This window comes from Delphinapterus leucas, unplaced genomic scaffold (assembly GCF_059928025.1).
Source record: "Delphinapterus leucas isolate spDelLeu-1000000601 "Yukka" unplaced genomic scaffold, BTC_Dleu_Yukka2 spDelLeu_asBTCV2_sq25, whole genome shotgun sequence".
In the NCBI taxonomy this organism is placed as follows: Eukaryota; Metazoa; Chordata; class Mammalia; order Artiodactyla; family Monodontidae; genus Delphinapterus; species Delphinapterus leucas.
The window spans coordinates 9,114,210-9,136,310 of NW_028322234.1; the positions used below are offsets into that span (position 1 = coordinate 9,114,210).

General features: G+C 41.1%; 1 protein-coding gene across 2 annotated transcripts in view; it reads left to right on the plus strand.

The window, feature by feature from the left end:
- LOC111166770 (uncharacterized) overlaps positions 1–17,676 on the plus strand; it is a 40,683-nt gene extending 23,007 nt beyond the window's left edge. Inside the window, exons 1-4 of one of the 2 annotated variants that reach the window (XR_016391485.1) lie at positions 19–6,813; positions 7,018–7,078; positions 7,489–10,188; positions 11,342–17,676. Coding sequence is in view for 1 of the 2 variants with exons in the window: in XM_022558814.3 (XP_022414522.2) it covers positions 6,687–6,813; positions 7,018–7,078; positions 7,489–9,475 (2,175 nt within the window). In the remaining variant the exon portion in view is untranslated. Of the gene's footprint in view, positions 1–18; positions 6,814–7,017; positions 7,079–7,488; positions 10,768–11,341 lie in introns of those variants that run through there. The other variant, XM_022558814.3, reaches the window with a different exon arrangement.
- The last annotated feature ends 4,425 nt before the right edge of the window (positions 17,677–22,101 follow it).

The following is a 22,101-nucleotide window of genomic DNA, read 5'->3' on the forward strand; positions in this document are numbered from 1 at the left end:
TGAGTGTGCTTCCCTGGATGTGGAGACGGAAAGGAGGGGCTGGTGGGAACCGGCCGGAAGCGGCCGTGGCGGGACCCGGGCCTCCCCGCGGTCAACTTCGGAGTCCGCTGGCCCGAGTCCACCCGGGGCGCCGCTCGGACCTCAGTCCGCTCCAGCTCGCAGCGTGGGGGCGGGGCGGGGCCGGCAGCCGGGACCCCGGGCGTCCTGTCACGTCCCTTGGTGCGCGGCGACGTCGGCCCTGACCCCGGAGCCTCTCTGCGCAGCTCTGCGCCCGCAGTCCCGCGTCTCCCCCAGGTTGTGCGGTGACCGCGGGAGGGTCTTTAGACTCGGGGTCTGGGCTATATGCGTGGGAGGAGCTGTGGTGTGTGAGGTCCCCATTCCCTCCTTTCTTCCCAGCGCGACACGTTTTCTCTTGAGTTTTTCAAATTTGGGGGGAGCGGGGTCTCAAATCCACAACCCTGTTTTACCAGCGTAGCTCTTCCTAGGGTTGGCGATAAATCCCTAAATTTACAAATCCCTTTCACATTCCCAAACGCCAGTTTCCTCTCTCTGATTCACAACATATTCTACTGTTTGTCCGCCTTGGTACATTTCAAATGGCCTCAATATTTTAATTGTTTATCCTTCTTAAGTAGAGCCACGGATGGGCTGATTTTGAAAGCTTTATTTTTTTGTGTGTATTTTACATGAAAGGAAAGCCGAGAATGACCGCCTGGAACTATGTTGTATGAAATCCTTGTGCCTCTCGTCCCAGGATCTTTCCTGGGCCCGGACATCCTACGGAAAATCCTTTGGTTGGAGGTTCCTTCTTGAAACTTTCCTGGGTGATCTGTTCTGTCAGCCTTGCCCCTCCCTGCTTTTGTTGACCTGAAAAGATTTATTGCTTTATTTAAGTGTTCGTTTTCAGTAGGGGTAAATACATTTTTATTTAATCAATAGGCTCGAAAGATAGCATAAAACATTTCCAAAGAGGCAAAAAAAAGGTGAATTTCAGGGGTGAAAAGAAAGGTTCCACTATTGCATTTCACTTAAGATACTGGTTTCACTCCCTCTTACCCTGACTGTAGTTGTTTCAGAGGGCTGTTCATTACTTTTGGATGATTTCAAATGAAATTCCAGGGTTTAGACTTGCAGACCAGAAGTGTTCAAGTATGATTAATTAATTACAAAACAAGTCTTGCCATGAAATAATAATTAACTGACATCTTCTTTGCTGAAAGGAATATATATTTGGGATTTTCTGGTTGAACTAGTAAAGTACGTTCCAGCTTTCTTTCCTCCTTTCCACATAAACACTGAGTCTGAGTGAATTTGCTGGATTGGTCAGTGTGTTTGTGTCATTAAAATGTAATAGTGGTGCCAAGTAACTCCAGTGTTGAGTATGGCCTGTGGTGGGTGAGCCAAACCAAGGCCCTCTCTGAGCGTGCACGGAGAGGTAGAAGTGAAGGCCAATTGGTTCTTCCTGGGGAACCTCTCCTTGTAGGTTTTCTCACCTGCTCACACCCACTACAGAAGGAGCCTTTATGCTGAGAGAAGGTGCAGAGCCCTGGAAAGATGGGTTCAAGTGCACCTGGGTAAGTGGAGGAGACTCGGTGATTTCTTTCTGCAGTTGTAATAGTGGTTTCTTCAGGTGCAGATGTATGCCTAAGTGTTGCATCCATAATGTTGGCGCATTCAGTGTAATTTGTGCATAGGAAAGTCTATGGAGGTTGGTGTTCTGTCTCCTTGACAAAGGGTTTATGAATTTGGGAGTTCATTTGGGTCGGAACCTGCTGAGAAATTCCTCACTTGTGAGAATGGAAGACTGGGAAAGGAAGGGCTCACACGTGGCCAGGCAAGAGAAGAGTATGTGCAGCTTCCAGAGTTTATTTTGGGTCCCTACCCTTCTTCACCAGGGACTGACTCACTTCTAGGGGTTCTATCTCTGTTGGGAGTGTCTGGACCACAATTTTAAGAATGTAACTTTCTGAATGTGGATTTTCGTTTTGAACAGTAGGGAAGCAGTGTGCTTATCTCAGCTGATTCAAATATTTGCTTTTCTTTCCTTTGGATTCCTTTATCTCTTGAATATTGTGGTCCTGTAATTCTTTTCCGTAGTAGTTCCCACATAACCCCTCTGCATCCACACAGTTTGCACTGTTTTATACATCTTGTATTACCACAGTACATTTATAACAATTACTGAACCAATAGTGATGCATTAAAGTCCACAGTTTTTATTATCAATGACTCTTTGTGTTATAGGATCTATGGGTTTTGGTAAATGTTTATTGAAACGTATCCATCATTTCTCTATCCTGTAGAGTAGTATCAGTTCCCTCAAAGTCCCTTATGCTTCATCTATTCATTCATCTCTCCCTTCAACCCCCAAATCCTTCAGAACCAAAGATCTTTTTCTGGCTCATAATAATGTCTTTTCCGGAATGTCAAATACTTGGAATCTTGTGTTACCTTGTCAGATTGGCTTCTTTCACTTAGCAATGTACTTTTAAGATTCCTTCATGTGTTTTCATGGTTTGATACCTTATTTCATTTTTTCACTGAACAATATTTCGTCTTATTACAGTGGGAATGACACTGATTTTTTATCCATTCGACTCTTGAAGGACATCATGCTTAACTCTAACTCTTGCCCATTATGAATAAAACACCTAGAAACATTCATGTGTAGGCTTTTGTGTGTACTTAAGGTTTCCACTAATTTAGGTCTCTACCAAGGAATGTGATTGCTGGATCTTACTATATGTATAAGAGTATATTAAGTATTGATGGAAAATTCTTATCTTCCAATGTAGGCATACCAAATTTCATTCCCACCACCAAGGAATGAGGATTACCAGCAGCTTCAACATCTTCACTAATATCTGGTGTTCTGAATTTAGCCATTTAATAAGTGTGTAGTGACATATCATTGTTGGTTTTTTTTGTAATTTCCCAAAGACATTTGTTGAGCATGTTTTCATGTTGCTTATTTCCCATCTGTATATCTTGTTTGGTGTGGTGTCTGTTCAGATCTTTTTCCCATTTTTAATTGAGTTGTTTGTCTTCTTACTGTTGAGTTTTAAGAATTATATATATATATTTTGTTTTGGGGTTTTTAAAAAATTATTTATTTATTTGGTTGCACTGGGTCTGAGTTGCAGCTTGCAGGCTCCTTAGTTGCAGCACATGGGTTTCTTAGTTGTGGCTCCAGGACTTCTTAGTTGTGGCTCCAGGGCTCCTTAGTTGCAGTACATGGGCTCCTTAGTTGTGGCATGCAAACTCTTAATTGTGGCATGCATTTGGGATCTAGTGCCCTGCCAGGGATCGAACTCGGGCCCCCCTGCATTGGGAGCACATAGCCTTATCCACTGCACCACCAGGGAAGTCCCCAAGAATTCTATGTATATTCTGGATACCAGTCGTTTATCAGATATGTGTGTTACAAAGACATTCTCCTAGTCTGTGACTTGTCTTTTCATTGTCTTAACACTTTCCCAGCACAGGAATTTTCCTTTTAATAAAGTGAGACATCATTTTTTCCTTTCATGGTTTGTTTGTTTGTTTTGGGTGTTGTATCTAATATGATGTTAGCTGCAGGTGTCCTGTAGATATTTTTCTCAAGGACAGAGAGTTCCCTTCTATTATTAGTTTGTTACCATAAATGGATGTTGAATTGTATCAAATCTTTTTATGTTCATTTCCCCCCTCCTTTCATTTCTGATATTATTTCTGTTTTGCCTTCTCTTCTCTGTTATCTTGACTAGATGTCAATCAATTTTATTATAATTAATATTTTCTGCGGACCAGGTTTTAGTTTTGAAAAGTAGAAGAGTAGTTTTTTCTTTCAAAAATTTAAATATTTCACTCTACTCTCTTCAGGCTTGCATGGTTTCTGAAAAGAAGTCTGATTTAATTCTAATCGTTTTTCTCTATAAGTAAGGTGGGTTTCCCCTCTGGCTTTTTTTCACTATATTCTCTTTCTCTTTGATTTTTCTCTAGTTAGAATATGATATACTTGGTATGCATTTTTTTTTTTTTTTTTTTGCAGTACGCAGGCCTCTCACTGTTGTGGCCTCTCCCCTTGCGGAGCACAGGCTCTGGACGCACAGGCTCCGGACGTGCAGTCTCAGAGGCCATGGCTTACAGGCCTAGCTGCTCTGCGGCATGTGGGATCTTCCTGGACCGGGGCACGAACCCGTGTCCACTGCATAGGCAGGCGGACTCTCAACCACTGCACCACTAGGGAAGCCCTTGGTATGCATTTTTGACGTTTAGTGTTCTTTAAGCTTTTTGGATCTACAGCATGCCATTTATGATTAATTTTAGGAAAATCTCAATGATTATTACTTCATTTTTTCTGTTCCTTTCTGTGTATCCTTTCTTTTTTCAGATATTCCCATTTTGTGTATTTTAAACCTGTCATTGCTGTACAGTTCATGGATAATGTGTTCTGTCTTGTTTGTTTTGTTTTTGTATTTTTGACTTTGTGTTAGCCTCTGGTGAAATATATTGTTTTCAGTACAGGCCTTGTTAAGAACAGAGTATTTGGTATTTTTTATTATTATTACTTTTTTTTGATGTGGACATTTTTAAAAGTCTTTATTGGATTTTGTTATGATATTATTTCTATTTTTATGTTTTGGTTTTTTGGCCACGAGGCATATGGAATCTTAGCTCCCCAACCAGGGATCAAACCTGCGCCCCCTACATTGGAAGGCGAAGTGTTAACCACTGGACCACCAGGGAAGTCCCTGGTGCTTATTTTTACATGCCATCTTTATTTCTTCTTTCCCAGTTTTAGAGAGAGTGTTTTGCCTGTGACCTCAATGCTCTGATGGGTCTAAGAAGACTTGTTCAAGTTTTTTTCATTTTTTTCCTTTGAGGCCAGGAATGATGACTTCTAAGCTCCTTAAATGCCAGATTAGAACCTGTAAGTCTCTGTCTTCAATTTTTGATGATTGCTGACTGCTTTAAAACCTCATTCATTCTCTTTACACTTTTACCCACATCTATACAAAGTGATCAGAAAACCTTAGTCCTTCTTCCATTGGCAGTGGCAAGAAATTCAATCCTCCTAAGATCCTGCTCTTGTGTGTGAACCCTCATCCTAACCCAGCCCCTAACTTCAGTTTTTAAAAGTCCAATTACCTTTCCTTGCTTGTGAAGCCATTTCCTGAAAGCTCTGGAGAGGCCTGCCTTACTTTCCTCAGATACCTCAATTATTTAGGTAATAAAACCTTTCATACACTATTGGCAATGTGTGCTGTCATCAGCAAAGGGATTCCTATCCCCAGGGGTCAAACTATAATGTTCCTGTAAACCTTGTTGGAGCTTGGAAATTAGAGAAGTTGGCAGGGCAGCCTCTAGAGTGGCTGGTCAGGAAATAACTTTCTCCTGCAATTTGAAAATGGAGATTTTATTTTCTTTAGGAGGAAAGCACTGTTGAATCCTTTGTGTATTTCATACTTTTGGGCAGATTCACCATCAAACCCTTGTGATTTTCAGTGAATGCACTTGCAATCTACAACCCTTAATCTGTTCCTCAAGGTTAGAAAGGCACAGGGCACTGTGTTCTAGATCTGCCATAAAGAGATCTTCTGGCATATTGTCTCACTCTGTGTGGCTACGTATGCCTCTTAAGCAGCCCTGAGGTACATGACTATAGGAATTTTGTGGTCTGTGTTTTCATGCTATCTTCCTACTGTCTGCGCCAATTAACTATAAGTGCCAGTTAACTTTCTAGTGCATCAGATCAAACAAAGAGAAAGGAAAAACTGAATCTGTGGTAAATATTACACAAGTTAACAGCACTATTTCCCCACAAGAATATTTTTTTTTTGTCACCTACATCTGACTACTTATAAAGGCCTGGATTACTTTATGGCCAAATTGGCCAGCTGGATCCTATTAAATATTTTACAGTTTTCTTGGACTCTTGTTTGGTGATGGGAATAGAAGAAAAAGCTTCCAGTTCAGCACTATGTTCTTATTCATAAAAGTTTGTGCAGATTTGACCCTCTGCCTCATAAGTGCTAAAAATGGTATGTAAAAAGGAAGGAGATGAAAGAGTTTTTCCTCAAAAGGTATTGATGGTCTTAAAATGGTAACATTCGTTTCATTTGTATATCATGTCTGTCACTTCCCAACATGTTCTGAACCCTGCTGTTAGTGAGAAATGAGATGTAATGTGATCAGAGTAAATATTTCCATGTTCATTATGCCGCTAAATTTGTGAGGAAGTAGAGACAGAGTAAGTTCCTGATGATCAAGTCATAGAATAAATGTTTGGATATGACAGAATCATACATAACCTTCATATAAATAGTGTATATGGCTTCCCTGTGGCACAGCAGTTAAGAAACTGCCTGCCAATTCAGGGGACATGGGTTCGATCCCTGGCCCAGGAAGATCCCACATGCCACGGAGCAACTAAGCCCGTGTGCCACAACTACTGAGCCTGCGCTCTAGAGCCCGTGTGCCACGACTACTGAAGCCCGCACGCCTAGAGCCTGTGCTCTGCAACAAGAGAAGCCACCACAATGGGAAGCCTGCACGCTGCAATGAAGAGTAGTCCCTGCTTGCTGCAACTAGAGGAAGACCCAAAGCAGCCAAAAATAAACACAAAACAAAACAAAGATGGTGTATAGATGTCTAGTCCTGTCAGTGTCATTCATCCTGCTATACACATATTTGGGGTATTTTAGGACTCGGTAGCCATTGAAGATGTGGCTGTGAATTTCACCCTGGAGGAGTGGGCTTTACTGAATCCTTCACAGAAGAAACTCTACAGAGATGTGATGCGGGAAACCTTCAGAAACCTGGCCTCAGTAGGTAAGGGTGACAGCTTTCCTTTACTTTGTCAATTAGGGAACAAATGTTTCTTGCTCATTGATGGTCTTCCAAGATGTCCTATGTGGAAGGAAGGATGTTGGTATATAAACTAGGCCTGGTCACAGCCAACAATGAATATAGAATCTAATAATTATTTCATAATTTCTAATATTTTGGATTCGTTTTTCTGCATCTGCAATTTAGGGAAAAAATGGGAGGATCGTGACATTGAAGATCAGTACAAAAACCAGGGGAGAAAACTAAGGTAAGTCACACTCACAACAGAAAGTAGTGCCTTATATGAGGGTCCTGGTATGTGATGAAATTTTAAAAGAAGGGACCTAAACACATAATGCCTGCTTGACATATATTTATTCTCAGAAAAACTTTCCCCCAAATACTTTCTAATATGTGACATAGATACTAAGTGTTTGGAAAATAGTTCTCTTGGAAACAGTATTAACAAGCCCTATATGTGAATATCAGTGTTTTGATAATTCCAAGAGTGAAGTCTTCTTGCAGGGCATTTCTTATATTCAATCAAAAACAATTCAGGGAAGGGAGATAACCTACACTTTTGCTATAGATCATAAAAATGTAGTTCAAATATCCTACTAATAAATATTAAATTGTTGGTAAAGAAATCATTACTAACGCAATTCTCATTTTTTACAGAAGTCATGTTGTAGAGAGACTCTGTGAAAGTAAAGAGGGTAGTCAATGTGCAGGAAACTTCAGCCTTATTCCAAAACTCAGTCTGAAGAAGAAAACTACTGGAGTGAAACTACATGAATGCAGTGCATGTGGAAAAGTCTTTATGCATCATTCATCCCTTAATAGGCATATCAACCGTCATAGTGGGCACAAACTGTATGAGTATCAGAAATATGAAGAGAAGCCATATAAATGTAAGGAATGTGGTAAAGCCTTCAGTTATCTTCAGTGTTTTGAAAAACATGAAAGAAAACACAGTGGACAGGAGAACTATAAATGTAAGGAATGTGGGAAAGCTTTTCGTTTTCGCACATCCTTTCAAACACATAAAAGGATTCATACAGGAGAAAAGCCCTATGAATGTAAAGAATGTGGGAAGTCCTTTATGTGGCTTACAACCTTTCAAAGACACATGATAACGCACACTGGAGATACTCCTTATAAATGTAAGGAATGTGGGAAACCCTTTAAGTGGCTCACAACCTTTCGGAGACACATGATAACACACACTGGAGATGCTCCTTATAAATGTAAGGAATGTGGGAAAGTCTTTACTTTTCTAAGTGCACTACAAATACATGAAAAAACCCACATGGGAGAGAAACCCTATCAATGTAAACAATGTGGAAAAGCCTTTAGATATCGTCGAACTTTTCAAACACATGAAAGGATTCACACAGGAGAGAAACCCTATGAATGTAAGCAATGTGATAAAGCTTTTATTTCCCGTGTAGGATTACAAAACCATGAAAGAAATCACAATGGAAAGAAATTCTATGAATGTAAAAGATGTAGTAAAGCATTCAGTTATTCCAGTTCTCTTCGAAAACATGAAAGAAATCATACTGGAGAGAAACCCTATGAATGTAAGGATTGTGGAAAAGGTTTTATTTTTCTCTCAAGCCTTCGGGCACACATGATAAGTCACTCTGGAGATGGACCTTATAAATGTAAGGAATGTAAGAAAGCATTCATTACTCCCAGTTCATTTCAAATACATGTAAGGACTCACACAGGCGAGAAGCCTTATAAATGTAAACAATGTGGGAAAACTTTCAATTGGCCCACTTGCATTCGCAGACATGAAAAAAGTCATAGTGGAGAGAAACCCTATGAGTGTAGGCAATGTGGTAAAGCCTTCAGTTGTCCCAGATCCTTTCAAAGCCATGAAAGGAAACACAGTGGAGAAAAGCCTTATGAATGTAAAAAATGTGGTAAAGCCTTCAGTTGTCCATATTCCTGTCGAAAACATGAAAGAAATCATGATGGAGAGAAACCTTATGAATGTAAAGAATGTGAGAAAGCCTTCAGTTCTCTCATCAAATTTCAAAGACACGTGATGAAGCACACTGGAGATGGACCTTATAAATATAAGGAGTGTGGGAAAGTCGTTGATTGTCCCAATTACTTTCGAAGTCATGAAAGGATTCACAGTGTAGAAAAGCCCTGTGAATGTAAGGAATGTTGTAAAGCCTTCAGTACTCCTAGGTCCCTTCGAAGACATGAAAGAACTCATACTGGAGAGAAACCTCATGCATGTAAGGAATGTGGTAAAGCCTTCAGTTATCCCAGTTTCCTTCAAAAACATGAAAGAAGTCATACTGGGGAGAAACCCTATCAATGTAAACAATGTGGTAAAGCCGTCAGCTATCTCAGTTCCCTTCGAAGTAATGAAAGAACTCATAGTGGAGAGAAACCCTATGGATGTAAGGAATGTGGGAAAGCATTCATTTTTCTCTCAAAATTTCGTTTACACATGATAAAACACACTGGAGTTGGACCTTACACATGTAAGAAATGTGGGAAAGCCTTCGATTGTCCCAGTTCATTACGAAACCATGAAAGAACTCACACTGGAGAGAAACCGTATGAATGTAAGAATTGTAGTAAAGCCTTCAGTCATCTCCGTTCTTTACGAAACCATGAAAGAACTCACATTGGAGAGTAGCGCTTGGGAAAGCCTTCAGTTCTGTCACTAAATTTTCAAGACATGTGGTGAAGGACACTGGAGATGGACCTAATAGTGTAAGGAATGTGGGAAGGCCTTCGATTTTTTTCAGTTCATTATGAAATCATGAAAGAACTCACACTGGAGAGAAACCACACGAATGTGAAAATTATAGGAAAGCCTTCGATTGTCCCAGTTCTGTTCAAAACCATGAAAACACTCATAATGGAAAGTAGGCCTATGAATGTCAGGAATGTAGGAGATCCTTCAGTTGTCCCAGTTCATTCTGAATACAAAAAAAGAATTCACACTGGAGAGAAACCCTGTGAATGCAAACTGTATGGTAAAGCCCTCAGCAATTCCTATTATGTTCAAATATGTGAAAGAACTCTTACCAGAAACTGAACGTAAGGAATATTGGAAAGCCTTTATCACACAACATTTTAAGGACACAAGATGGTGCACACCATGTAAGCATGAGGAATTGGGGAGGTTTTCAGTCCCATTTTCTTGGGAAAGAACTCACTCTAGAGAGAATTCTGTTAAATATAAACAATATATGAAAACCTTCATTTGCCCTACATCCTTACAAAACCATGTGAGAATGTACACTGGATAGATACCAAGTAACTGAAAAGTAAAGCAAACTATTCAGTTGAAACAAATATTTTTGTAGTCATGTGAAAACTGCACTGGAAAAAACTCATGTTAATGTAAGTAATATGGGTAAGCCTGGTACAAATTAATTCATGTAGAATACTCAAAGTTACAGTATGGAAGAAGTGTTATAAACTTTAAACATATATTGTCTTTATCAGTGGCACATTCTTAAAGTTATTATCTGTAGTATGGAGTAGTACTTACTTTTGCAAGTAAATATTGAGGTAAGATAATTCTGTAGGTACTCTTTAGGCAATTGTTCCTAAGTTTAATAGGTAATTTTATCCTTTACTCAGTAAAATTTTTGTTTTTATTTTGAAGACTCTTTGATCCATGGGTGAATTGAAGTGCATTTCTAATATGTAAGTGGGGTTAATTTTTATATAATACTCTTCTGCAAATAAGAGAACACTGAAAAATGACACTTTGGTACTTGTTTGTTTATTGTACTGGCCTCCTGCAGCAAGTACTCAACATCCCTTATACATTATATACATATTCCACCTTTACTTCTTAAGAGAAAACTAACTTTTCATTGGCCTGAAGAGCTTTATTCCATTTCTTTGCTAACAATGAGTTGGCATATATTTGTAAGTATGCAAAGTTCATCATATACTCTCATGTGAATTATTGTTTTCATCTTTTGTCCTTTGTTATTTGTCATTCCTTCTGGCTGAGATTTGGGCTATGGAATTTGCATTAAGAGAGACCTGTGAGGGCTTCCCTGGTGGCGCAGTGGTTGAGGGTCCACCTGCCGATGCAGGGGACACAGATTCGTGCCCCGGTCCAGGAGGGTCCCACATGCCATGGAGCGGCTGGGCCCATGAGCAATGGCCACTGGGCCTGCATGTTCGGGGTCTGTGCTCCGCGACGGGAGAGGCCACGGCAGTGAGAGGCCCACGTACTGAAAAAAAAAAAGAGAGAGACCTGTGAGAGGACAATAAAATTTAGAGTTGGAGAGGACCCTTTTTGACTCTGTTACGTCAATGTGAGTAATGTTGTGAATTACATTTTCTAGACTCTGTTGCTTTTATGGCCCCATGTTAGAATTCACCAAAGCCTAATTTACAGGTAACTTGAAATGCAGATGTGAAATAGGATTAGGTAGATTTTGGAGCCACTTGTATGGAAAGAGACACACAAGAAGCATAGGGCCTTTGCAGACACTTGCTTCCAGCTCATTTTCCTCATTTTTTGCTCTGCCAGTCAGGAATATTCTCAAAACTGAAGAGAGTCCAAGATGGTGGAGTAGGAAGACCCTGAGCTCACCTCCTCCCATGGGCACATCAAAATTACAACTGTTTACCAAGCAACTATTGATGAGAAAGACCTGAACACTAGCAGAAAAGATCTTCTACATGTAAAGATAGGAAGAAGGACCCACAACGAGACCAGTAGGAAGTGTGGAGAAATGTTAGTCAAGACCCATTACCCACAAACAGGAGGATAATTACAATTGCAGAAGTTGTCCCAAGGAGCAAGGGGGTCCAAACCCCACATCTTGCTCCCCAGCCTAAGGGCCCTGCACTGGAAAGACAAGCCCCCAGAACATTTGGCTTTGAAGACCAGCAGGGCTTACTTTCAGGATACTCAGAGGGCTGTAGGAAATAGAGACTCCACTCTTCAGGGATGCACATAACATCTCATGTGCTCCAAAATCCAGGGCAAAAGCAGTAATTTGAAAGGAGCCTAGGTTTGACCCACCTGCTGATCTTGGAGAGACTGCTGGAAAAGCAGGAGGCGACTGGTGTTTACTCTCGGGACATAGACACTGTGACAGCCCTTTTGGGGCTGTCCACAAGGTTACTGGTGCTGACAAGTGTGGTTTTGGAATTGTCCTTCTAGCTTATCAGCACAAGAGACCTGCACTACCCACCAGCCTGTTGGCACCAGTATTGGGATACCTCAGGCCAAGCAGCTAGCCAGGTGGGGATGCAGCCCCACCCACCATATGGCCAGCTGCCTTAAGACACATTGAGCCCCCAGTTGCCCTGGCACTGGTTCTGGGACCCCTGAGGCCCCACAGCCAGCTGTTGGGGCCCAACCCAATATACCAGTGGGCCTACACCAGGATCCAGCCCCATCCACCAGTGGGCCAGTACCAGCTTTGGGACACCCCAGACCTTGTAGCCGTCTGTGACAGAAATAAGCCCTGCTCACCAGTGGGCTGACACCAACTCTGAGACCCCCAGCTTACTGCAGCCAAAGACCTCAGGATCTGGCTCCACCCACCAGTGAGCTGGCATTAACCCCAGGACCCCCTGGGCCTCAGCCCCACCTACCAACTCTAAGACACCTTGGACCCTTCAGCCAGCCACCCTGGGATTTGGCCCCAGTCACCACCAGGCTGACAGATTTGGGGGTCCCAGGCCCATGACCTCCCACCCTGGAAACTAGCTCCACCCACCAGTGGGCCAGCACTGGCCCTCGGACCCCCTGGGGCTCTATAGCCAGCCACCTCATGTCCTGACCCTACCTACCAACAGTCAGCAACCTCCCCACAAGGCAGGACCTGGCAACCAACTGGACCAAGGGGCAGCCACACCTAGTCAGCCCGCTGCACGAGAAGGACCCACATAGGGGGCACACCTAGAGCATATACCTCTGGTGTCCAGAGGAGAGAGCACTGCTGGCACACATAGGACGTCTCCTACAAAAGGCCACTTCTCCAACGTCTGGAAACAAGCAATGTGCCAAATACATAGAAATTTAAAAAGCAAATTAGGCAAAGTGAGGTGACAGGAATATGTTCCAAACAAGGAACAAGATAAAACCCCAGAAGTAGAACTAAGGAAGCAGAAATAAGCAATCTGCTTGTTCAAGGTAATGATCATAAAGATGCTCAAAGAACTTGGGAGAAGAATGGGTGAACAGAGTGAGAAATTAGTCATTTTTAACAAAAATTTAAAAAATACAAAGAACCAAACAGTTGAAGAATACAATAAGCGATACTTTTAAATACACTAGAAAGAATCAGTAGTAGATTAGATGATACAGAGGAATGAATCAGCAACTGGAAGACAGAGTAGTGGAAATCACTCAATCTGAACAGAAAATAAGGAAAAAGAATTTTTTTTAAATGACAGTTTGAGACTTCTGAGACAACAAGAAGCATACTAACATTCTCATTATAGGAGTCCCAGAAAGAAAGGAGAGAAAATGGGCAGAAGACATATTTGAAGACATAATAGCCAAGAACTTCCATAACCTGGTAAGGGAACAGACATCCAGGTTCAGGAATTACAGTCCCAAAAGGACCAATCTAATCCATATATATATATATTATTGTATATATTTATATTATAATATATCATGGAATATTAACCATAAAAAAGAATGAAATTTTGCCATTTGCAACATTGTGCATGGGCCTAGAAGGTATTATCCTAAGTGAAATAAGTCTGACAGAGAAAGACAAATACTGTATAATTTCACTTACTTTTGGAATCTAAAAAACAAACGAACAAACATAGCAAAACAGAAACAGAGTTACAGATACTGTGTCAAACACGTAGTTGGCAGAGGAAGAAGAGGTAGGGGAGGAAAGAAATAGGTGAGGGAGACTAAGAGGTGCAAACTTAGAGTTGCAAAATGAGTCACAGGTATGAAGTTTAAGGTGTGGGAAATATAGTCAATAATTATATCTTTGTATGGTGAGAGATTGTAACTAAACTTATATTAGTGATCATATTGAAATGTATAGGAATATCGAAACACCATGTTGTATAACAGGAACTAACAGTGTTGTAGGTCATTTATATTTCAAAAACAAACTCATAAAGAGATCAGATTTCTGATTACCAGAGGCAAGGTGTGGGGGGAAGGGGAAATTGAAGGAAGGCAGTCAAAAGGTACATACTTTCTGTTATAAAATAATTAGTACTAGGGATGTAATGTACAACATGAGAAAGTCGTTAGAGTAAACCCTAAGAGTTCTCATCAAAAGGAAAATAATTCTTTCTATTTCTTTAAAAGTTTGTATCTATATGAAGTGAAGGATGTTCACTAACCTTATTGTGATAATCCTTTCATGATGTATATAAGTTAAATCATACTGTACTCTTTAAATTTATACACTGCTGTATGTCAATTATTTCTCAATAAAACTGGAAAAAAAGAGAATATCCTCAAAACCACCAGACTGTTTGACTTCCATTTGATCAGAGCTGTAGGCTTCCACAGTGTTTTCCAAAGTTCAACCTAGAAGATTCAGCACAGTTTGGATTTTCCTGCAAGCCCACTGTGTCCACCTGGCAAGAAATTTAGACTGTCGTGGTTGAGAATATCCTCTGAACACTGTTCTCTAGACTGTATTCATATAAGCTCTAATTTGTAATAACACCTTGGTCTGTTAATACTGCTGTTGACTTTGTGCTCCTGATTCCCCTTTGTGTTGCAGTCCAAAAGAACTACCTGTGAGTTTGTTCCTGTTCTTCACTGTGCAGTGACTGCTCAGACCCAGTCCTTCCGTGTAGAATCAGCACCTTCCTCATATCGGGCAGATTCTCAGTGTTTCCTTTTACTCACATCTGAGTGTAATCCCTGAATATGTTTTCAGTTCTCTTTGATTGTATATGATTCAAAGCATGTGCATTAATTTCTGTAATGAGTGCTTTTGTAGCTTTTTCTTAGAAATATTTTATTAGCTGTTTAACAAGCACTCATCTGCTAGGAAATAACTGTGTTTTTCATTTCCTGAGAGGGTATATTAAATATCCCATTGTAATTATAGAATTTCAGATCAACTTGTAATTTTCTCCACCTAATCATTATACATTGAGTCAATATTATTGTGCATACAAGGGCAGGTATTTTTACCTCAGGCACTTTTTATTTTTTATTCTTTTATACTTATAATTTCTGTCGTGAGACTAGTTTCTTATTCATTCATAACACCAAGCACTTAAATCATGGTGTTTTCTGTCCCGTTTTGCCAAGACCACCATGATCACGTCTGTTGTCAAGGAGAAGGAGGGGTGTAATGAGTTCTCATACTAGGAATGACCACAAAATGTGGGGTGTAACAGTAACGGTGCACTTGAGGACTTCCTATTGGATTTTGACTTGTGTTAGATGATTTGATTGCTATTCAAGGAAGCAAGACATTATTCTACATTGGATGCTGTGAGGAAGTGAGCCAAATTCTGTCATGGGTAATCATAATAGTTATTATCTAACAAGGCAGAAAGAATGGCATGATGTTGAAGTTAATTTTTTTTTTTCTTTTTTGCGGTACGCGGGCCTCTCACTGTTGTGGCCTCTCCCATTGCAGAGCACAGGCTCCGGACGCGCAGGCTCAGTGGCCGTGGCTCACGGGCCCAGCCGCTCCGCGGCATGTGGGATCTTCCCGGAACAGGGCACGAACCCATGTCCCCTGCACCGGCAGGCAGACTCTCAACCACTGTGCCACCAGGGAAGCCCTGAAGTTAATTTTTAAGAAGTACCAATCATTAGTGAGAAGAGGGGAATTTGGGTCATTTAAAATCTTTAGGGAATTCCCTGGCAGTCCAGTGGTTATGACTCCGCACTTTCACTGCCGAGGGCCCCGGTTCAGTCCCTGGTTGGGGAACTAAGATCCTGCAAGCTGCAACTAAGATCCTGTTTTTCTGGTGTGGCCAGAAAAAACAAAAAACAAAACAAAAACTTTAGAATCTGTTCTCTTTTATTATTTATAGAGATACGGTTTTCATTTTGTCTTTGTTTTCATTTTGATCCATCATGGTCACAGAGTAGCTTTGTCTGATGATGGATGGTGTCACATTTTTCTCTTCAACAGGATATATCTAGGCCTTGTGGGGAGTGTGAGGCCAGCTCCCAGTCATCTGAAACAGGTTTTGCCTTTCTTGTCTAAATACTGAAATATTTCCTGCAGTGTGCTGGATGATTTTAAAAGAAGTACACACTTACAATATATATTTGTAATGACAAACTCCTTAGCAAATTAGATTTTCTTTTGTTATCTCCTTTATGAGTCAAGTGAGGCTTACAACTTTTCTCTCTTTTTTAGAGAACACAAACCAAGCAAAGGAAAAAGTCAGGATACCTGGTCCAGTGAAACCTTCTTGCTCAGAGACTAATCTCTTGATGCTAATTTTTCAACATTCCTCATATGCCAGGCAGTGTAGACTGAAAACATATACAGTTTAGCAAAAATTTCCAGGCACTCTAGGCTCTGGATGTGGAAGTATAAAAGAAGTTCTTGAACTTCTGGGTGCTTATATTTTTGTAGGAAAAGAGAGATGGTTAAATAAGAAACCTTTGCTTTTATAAAAGAATATAAGTGTGTGAAAGGAAAGGAAAGGATGACAGGCGAGATGATAGGGAAGGGAGGGTATGCTGTATATCTTTTTTATGGAGGGTAGTGGCCTCAGTGAGTGAGGATGTCGCCACTGATCATTTTTCCATCTAACATCTTAAGATACTGAGGAACTGCTTGGATGTGGATGTAAACAATACTTCAGTCCTGCGTTCTTGGGATTAGCAGCAGTGGTTGGTATAGACATGGTTCATCTTCATTTTAGCCATGGTTAAAAGTTTTAGTGCATGTGCTGTTTGATCATGAGTTTGGACATGGGTATCTGGGATGTGAGTTTCCCCTTTGCTTTTGGCTATCAGTTTTCATAGTACTTATGTTTCTGATTAGCATTTGAAGGGAATTGAAATTGCCTTTTGATTTGGCATTATCATTTTGCTGCTACTTAGACCGACGGACACAATTTGTACCCCATGAAACTTTCGAGTTCCTTTGGGTTTGAGTAAAGGTCATCTGCACAGCTGTAGCTCATCATTAGTTTTCCTATGAGTAGAGTGATATCTGTGCAAGTCCAATATGATTTCCTCGTTGAAACACCAAAAATAGCTATGGCTGTTTAGAGGGCAATTATCCAAGGAGTAAATGAGGTAAGCTGCAATCAGAGGTATCATTTTGAGTAATATCTGAATGGAGTGGGAAAAGAGGTATATTTGACGTCCTCAAACTAGGATATTTTCTATGCCTTCTTATAAGAGGAGTAGCTGGGAGGTTTATGCACAAAGCCCTCAAAGCTCATTTTTTTTCTGTTTTCAGGGATCATATCCGTGTTTACATTTTCACATGTTATGGAAGGTAGGGTAAAAGGTGACAGTTTGGTTTCATTAGACAGCGGTGGAAGTTCAAACTTGCTCCCCTTATTTTTCAGTACTAATTTATGCTTTCTTAGCAGTGTTGACATGTGACTTTACAATTATTAATATCTCATTTGATCTGTCCCCATCATTCCTCCCACATACAAATGAAGAAAGTTAAGCATGGGGTCTTAACTTAATTCATATAGCTGATAACAATGAAATCTCCCAGTTTTGAAAGCATAATGTGTGCCACTCTTCTGGGCAATGGCAAAAATCGCAAACTCAGAAGAACACAAAGTTTGTATCAATATGCAGTTTTACAGATACAAAGTCAAATTTTCCATTAAGACTCAAGGCAATATGCTGGTCAATTTGTATGACATTCTGGAAGAGGCAATGATATAGGAAGCTAAAACAGATCAGTGGTTAAGGGTGGGAAGGGTTCAGTACAAACAGGAGAGTTCTTTTGGGGTGACAGTGTCCTCCATCTTGATGGTGGTATAACTATACATTTGTGAAAACTAACAACTACACTTAACATAGTATATATATTGTTAGGAGGGGGAAATTTCTCCCTCTACCTGTGTTGAGTTCTTGTGGCTAAACTAATAATAAAATTGATAGCAGACAGATTAACATGAGAAAAGAAAACATTTTAATTCATGCGCATGGAAGTCCCATAGAAATGGGACCTAAGAAGTAGCCAAAGCAGGCAGCTTTTGTACTTTTTAGACAAAGAAATAATAAACTTGTGTGGAATTGACAGGACAAAGAAACTTAGGTTTTGGGTGCCCAATTAGTGAAGAATCTAAACAGAGTTTGGGCTTGGGGTAGTGAATTAAAGAAGTAACAGGGTTCATTTCTATAGGCTTCTTCACCAGAATTCTCTATCTTCGGTCATAAGGGTATCCTGCTACCTCCATATGCAAGCAGTGGACCCTTCACGTAAGAGATTTCTTTCCTGCTTTCAGGAAGAGTCAGAGTATCCCTCTTGCGTTATCCATTTCTTTTTTCTTTTTTTTTAATTAATTAATTATTTTTTTATTTCTGGCTGCGTTGGGTCTTCGTTGCTGTGCATGGGGGCCGGTTGTGCGCAAGTGGGGGCTACTCTTTGTTGTGGTGTGCAGGCTTCTCATTGTGGTGGCTTCTCGTTGCGCAGCACGGGCTCTAGGCCCACAAGCTTCAGTAGTCGTGGCATGTGGGCTCAGTAGTTGTGGCTTGCGGGCTCTAGAGCGCAGGCTAAGTAGTTGTGGCACATGGGCTTAGTTGCTCCGCGGCATGCGGGATCTTCCCAGACCAGGGCTCCGAACCCGTGTCCCCGGCATTGGCAAGCAGATTCTTAACCACTGTGCCACCCGGGAGGCCCCTATCCATTTCTTAAGTAACTTTAATTCAAATTAGGACTTCCCTGGTGGTCCAGTGGTTAAGACTCCCTGCTCCCAATGCAGGGGGCACAGGTTCGATCCCTGGCTGGGGAAGATCCGCATGCTGCATGGTGTGGCCAAAAAAAAAAAAAATCCAAATTAATCAATATAAATTGAGGCACATTTTGGCCCCAACAGTGTATACTACTTAATAACTAATAGAAAGCAACAAAAATGCTTTCACATGCTAGGAGAATGTTAAACTCTCCGAAACCATGATTTTTACATGTTCCACAATTTCTTCTACCCTCTGGGATCCTTCTTCAGAAGAATGGAAGGACTAGGAAAGGAATGGGCCACAACAGGACTTTTCTTGGTACCAAATCTGATTTAGGAAAATCGCTCCAGGGCTACATCTGCTCTCGCTGTCATTCACATAACTGGTGAGAAAGTAATAGAGCTTTCGGAGTCCACCTCTGAGTTGACTCCAGGTTTCTCGGGTCATATCTCGGCAATGCTGTGGCCTGACACAAAGGTGCATGTAACAGACCTCCCCAAGTGGAAAATGGCTGGGTGTGTCCTAATCTAATCCTTGGGCATCAACATCACGTGTTCCCAGAGCCGGTCTTGAGACCATTTCCAGCTTATATTTCCCATCTCTAGCATACTCTGTGCCTTCTTACCAGTAAACACGTTTAAATGCAACACTGTCTCACTCCGGCAGTTTTCTTTGTTGTAACTCCAGGTGACTGTGAGGTGAAGCAGTGACAAAACCCAGAACCCATGTCATGAGGCTCAGCGCCCTCAGACACAATATTCCCCATTGTCACATAAGCAACAGCGTTGCACCAACAAGCATGGTTCCACAATAGTCTCAAAACAATAATGTCATAAAGGGACACCCTGCCTTGCCCTAAGTCTAGTAATCACTCAGGCAGATCCCACTGTCAGCAAACCACCCTCTCTTTGTTCTCTGGCACATACTACCCCGTGCTTTCGGCAGCGTATGCACCGACCACGCGCGGCTTCCTCACCTCAGTGTCTGCCTCCACAGAGAGTTGGCCCTCTGCTGCTGCGGCTGGTGTCTACCCTTTCCTGGTGCAGGAAAATCTCTGCAGAACTCCTGACCCGTGGCCTGTGGGAAATGGTGATCTCAGCCAGACCCTCCGCCTCTGGGGCCCCTTTGCTTCCCAGAACTCTAGAATGCAACACGACACTGTCTCCAAATAAGATGCAGGAAACGCCCGGGATCCCTGAAGTGCACAGGCGCAGGAGGTGGTGCCTCCTCCTTAATCGGAGGACAAGCTCCAGGTTTCTCAAGAGGGAGAAATGGGCGGAACCATGTCCCCACCTGCTCTTGCAACAGCTTTCAGTGCTTTCCAGGGTCCCAGAAAGTGCTCTCTGTGTGGCTGGGAAACCTGGGGTCCGAGGTCTGGAGGCCGCCTCTCTCCCCATCAGTGGAAGTTCAAGTAGGGGACAGCGATCAAGGGCTCGGTGGGGACGGCCTGTGAGGCGGACCGGAGCGACCTCAGTGGGCAGGTGAGACCTGGGGGGTGATGGATACCATACGGAGGAGACCTCCCAGAGGACATGGAGGCCGAGTGAGAACACAGAAACCTTTGTCGCCCTCACTGAGCTTCCAATGGGAAAGTAAAGTGAGGAACGGTCACACTGTGACCGGTGCTTTTCTGGAAGTGATTATAGAAGCGTGAGTGCCCTACTAGTAGGTGGTGTGGTGAACAAAGCCAAAGAAATATCCCTGTGTGCTTAAAAGCTGACATTCTAATAGAGAAGAAAGAAGATACCTAAGTAAAATTATAGCATATCTGATTGTGATTAGTCCTAAACAGAGAAAGAAAACTGGGGAGGAGTGCAGAGGGCTTGAGATCCATGTGTCTATGGGAGCATCTGTGTGTCTGAGCCATTGACTCTGAGGATTTTGGGTCTGTGTCTGCGTGTGTCCTCCTGTATGTGCCATGACAACATCCGTATGATTTTGTGTGTCTGCCTGAGGAGTTATGTGTATATATCCTATGAAATCTGAAATGCTTTTATTTCATATTCTTGCCTAATTTCCCTGGTAGCACTTCCCTTACAATGTTAAATAGAACTGGTTAGAGCAGACATCTTTGTCTTGTTTCTGATCTTACAGAGAAGGTGTTCAGGCTCGCTGTGAAGTATGTTGTTACCTCTGAGCTTTTTAATGATGCCTTTTTTCAGGTCGAGGAAATTCTCTTCTAGTCATAGTTTATTGCATTTTCCTCGTCAGGGGGTACTGAACTTTGTCAATAGCTTTTTGCATCTAATGAGATGATCATTTAGATTTTGACGTTTATTCTATTAATAGTTTATTAATTTTAGTAAATTTTAGGATTATTTGTTCTAGTTCTGTGAAAAATGTCATGGGTATTTTGATAGGGGTTGCATTAAATTTGTAGATTGCTTGCCATAGTATGAACATTTTAACTATATTAATTCTTCTAATCCTTGAACATGTGGTATCTTTCCATTTATTTGTATTGTCTTCAATTTCCTTCATCACTGTCTTATCATTTTCAGACTCTAGGCCTTTAACCTCCTTGGTTAAATTTATTCTCAAGTATTTTGTTATTTTTGATGCAATTGTAAATGGTATTGTTTTCTTAAATTCTCTTTCTGATATTTCATTATGTGTATGGAAATGCAACAAATTTCTGTATATTAATCTTGAAACCTGCAACTTTACAAATTTATTTCTTAGTTTTAATAGTTTTTTGGTGGAGACTTTAGTGTATTCTAAGTAAAGTATCATATCATCAGCAAACAGTAGCAGTTTTACTTCTTCCCTTTCAGTGTGGATGCCTTTTATTTCTTTTTCTTTTCTGACTTTCGTGGCAAGGACTTCCAGTACAATGTTGAATAAAAGTAGGGAGAGTGAGCATCCTTCTCTTGTTCCTGATCTTAGAGGAAAAGGTTTCAGCTTTTCACCACGGAGTTTGATATTAGCTGTGAGTTTGTCATAAATGGCCTTTATTATGTTGAGATATTTCCTTCTGTGCCAACTCTGGTAAAAGTTTTTACCATGAATGGATGTTGAATTTTATTAAATGCTTTTTATGCTTCCATTGAGATGATCACGTGATTTTTATCCTTCCTTTTGTTGATGTGGCATATCAGACTGATTGATTTGCAGATACTGAACCATCCTTGCATCCCTGGAATAAATTGCTTTTAATCATGGTGTTTGATCCTTTTTATACATTGTTAAATTCAGTTGCTAATATTATGTTGAGGATTTTTGTGTCTATATTCCTCAGTGATATTGACCTGTAAATTTTTTTGTAATGTCTTTTTCTGATTTTGGTGTCAGGGTAATGGTGCCCTCACAGAATGAATTTGGGAGTGTTCCCACCTTTTCAATTTTTTGGAATAGTTTGAGAAGGATAGTTATTAGCTTTTCTTCATATGTTTGGTAGAATTTCCCTTTAAAGCTGCACAGTCTTGGACTTTTGTTTA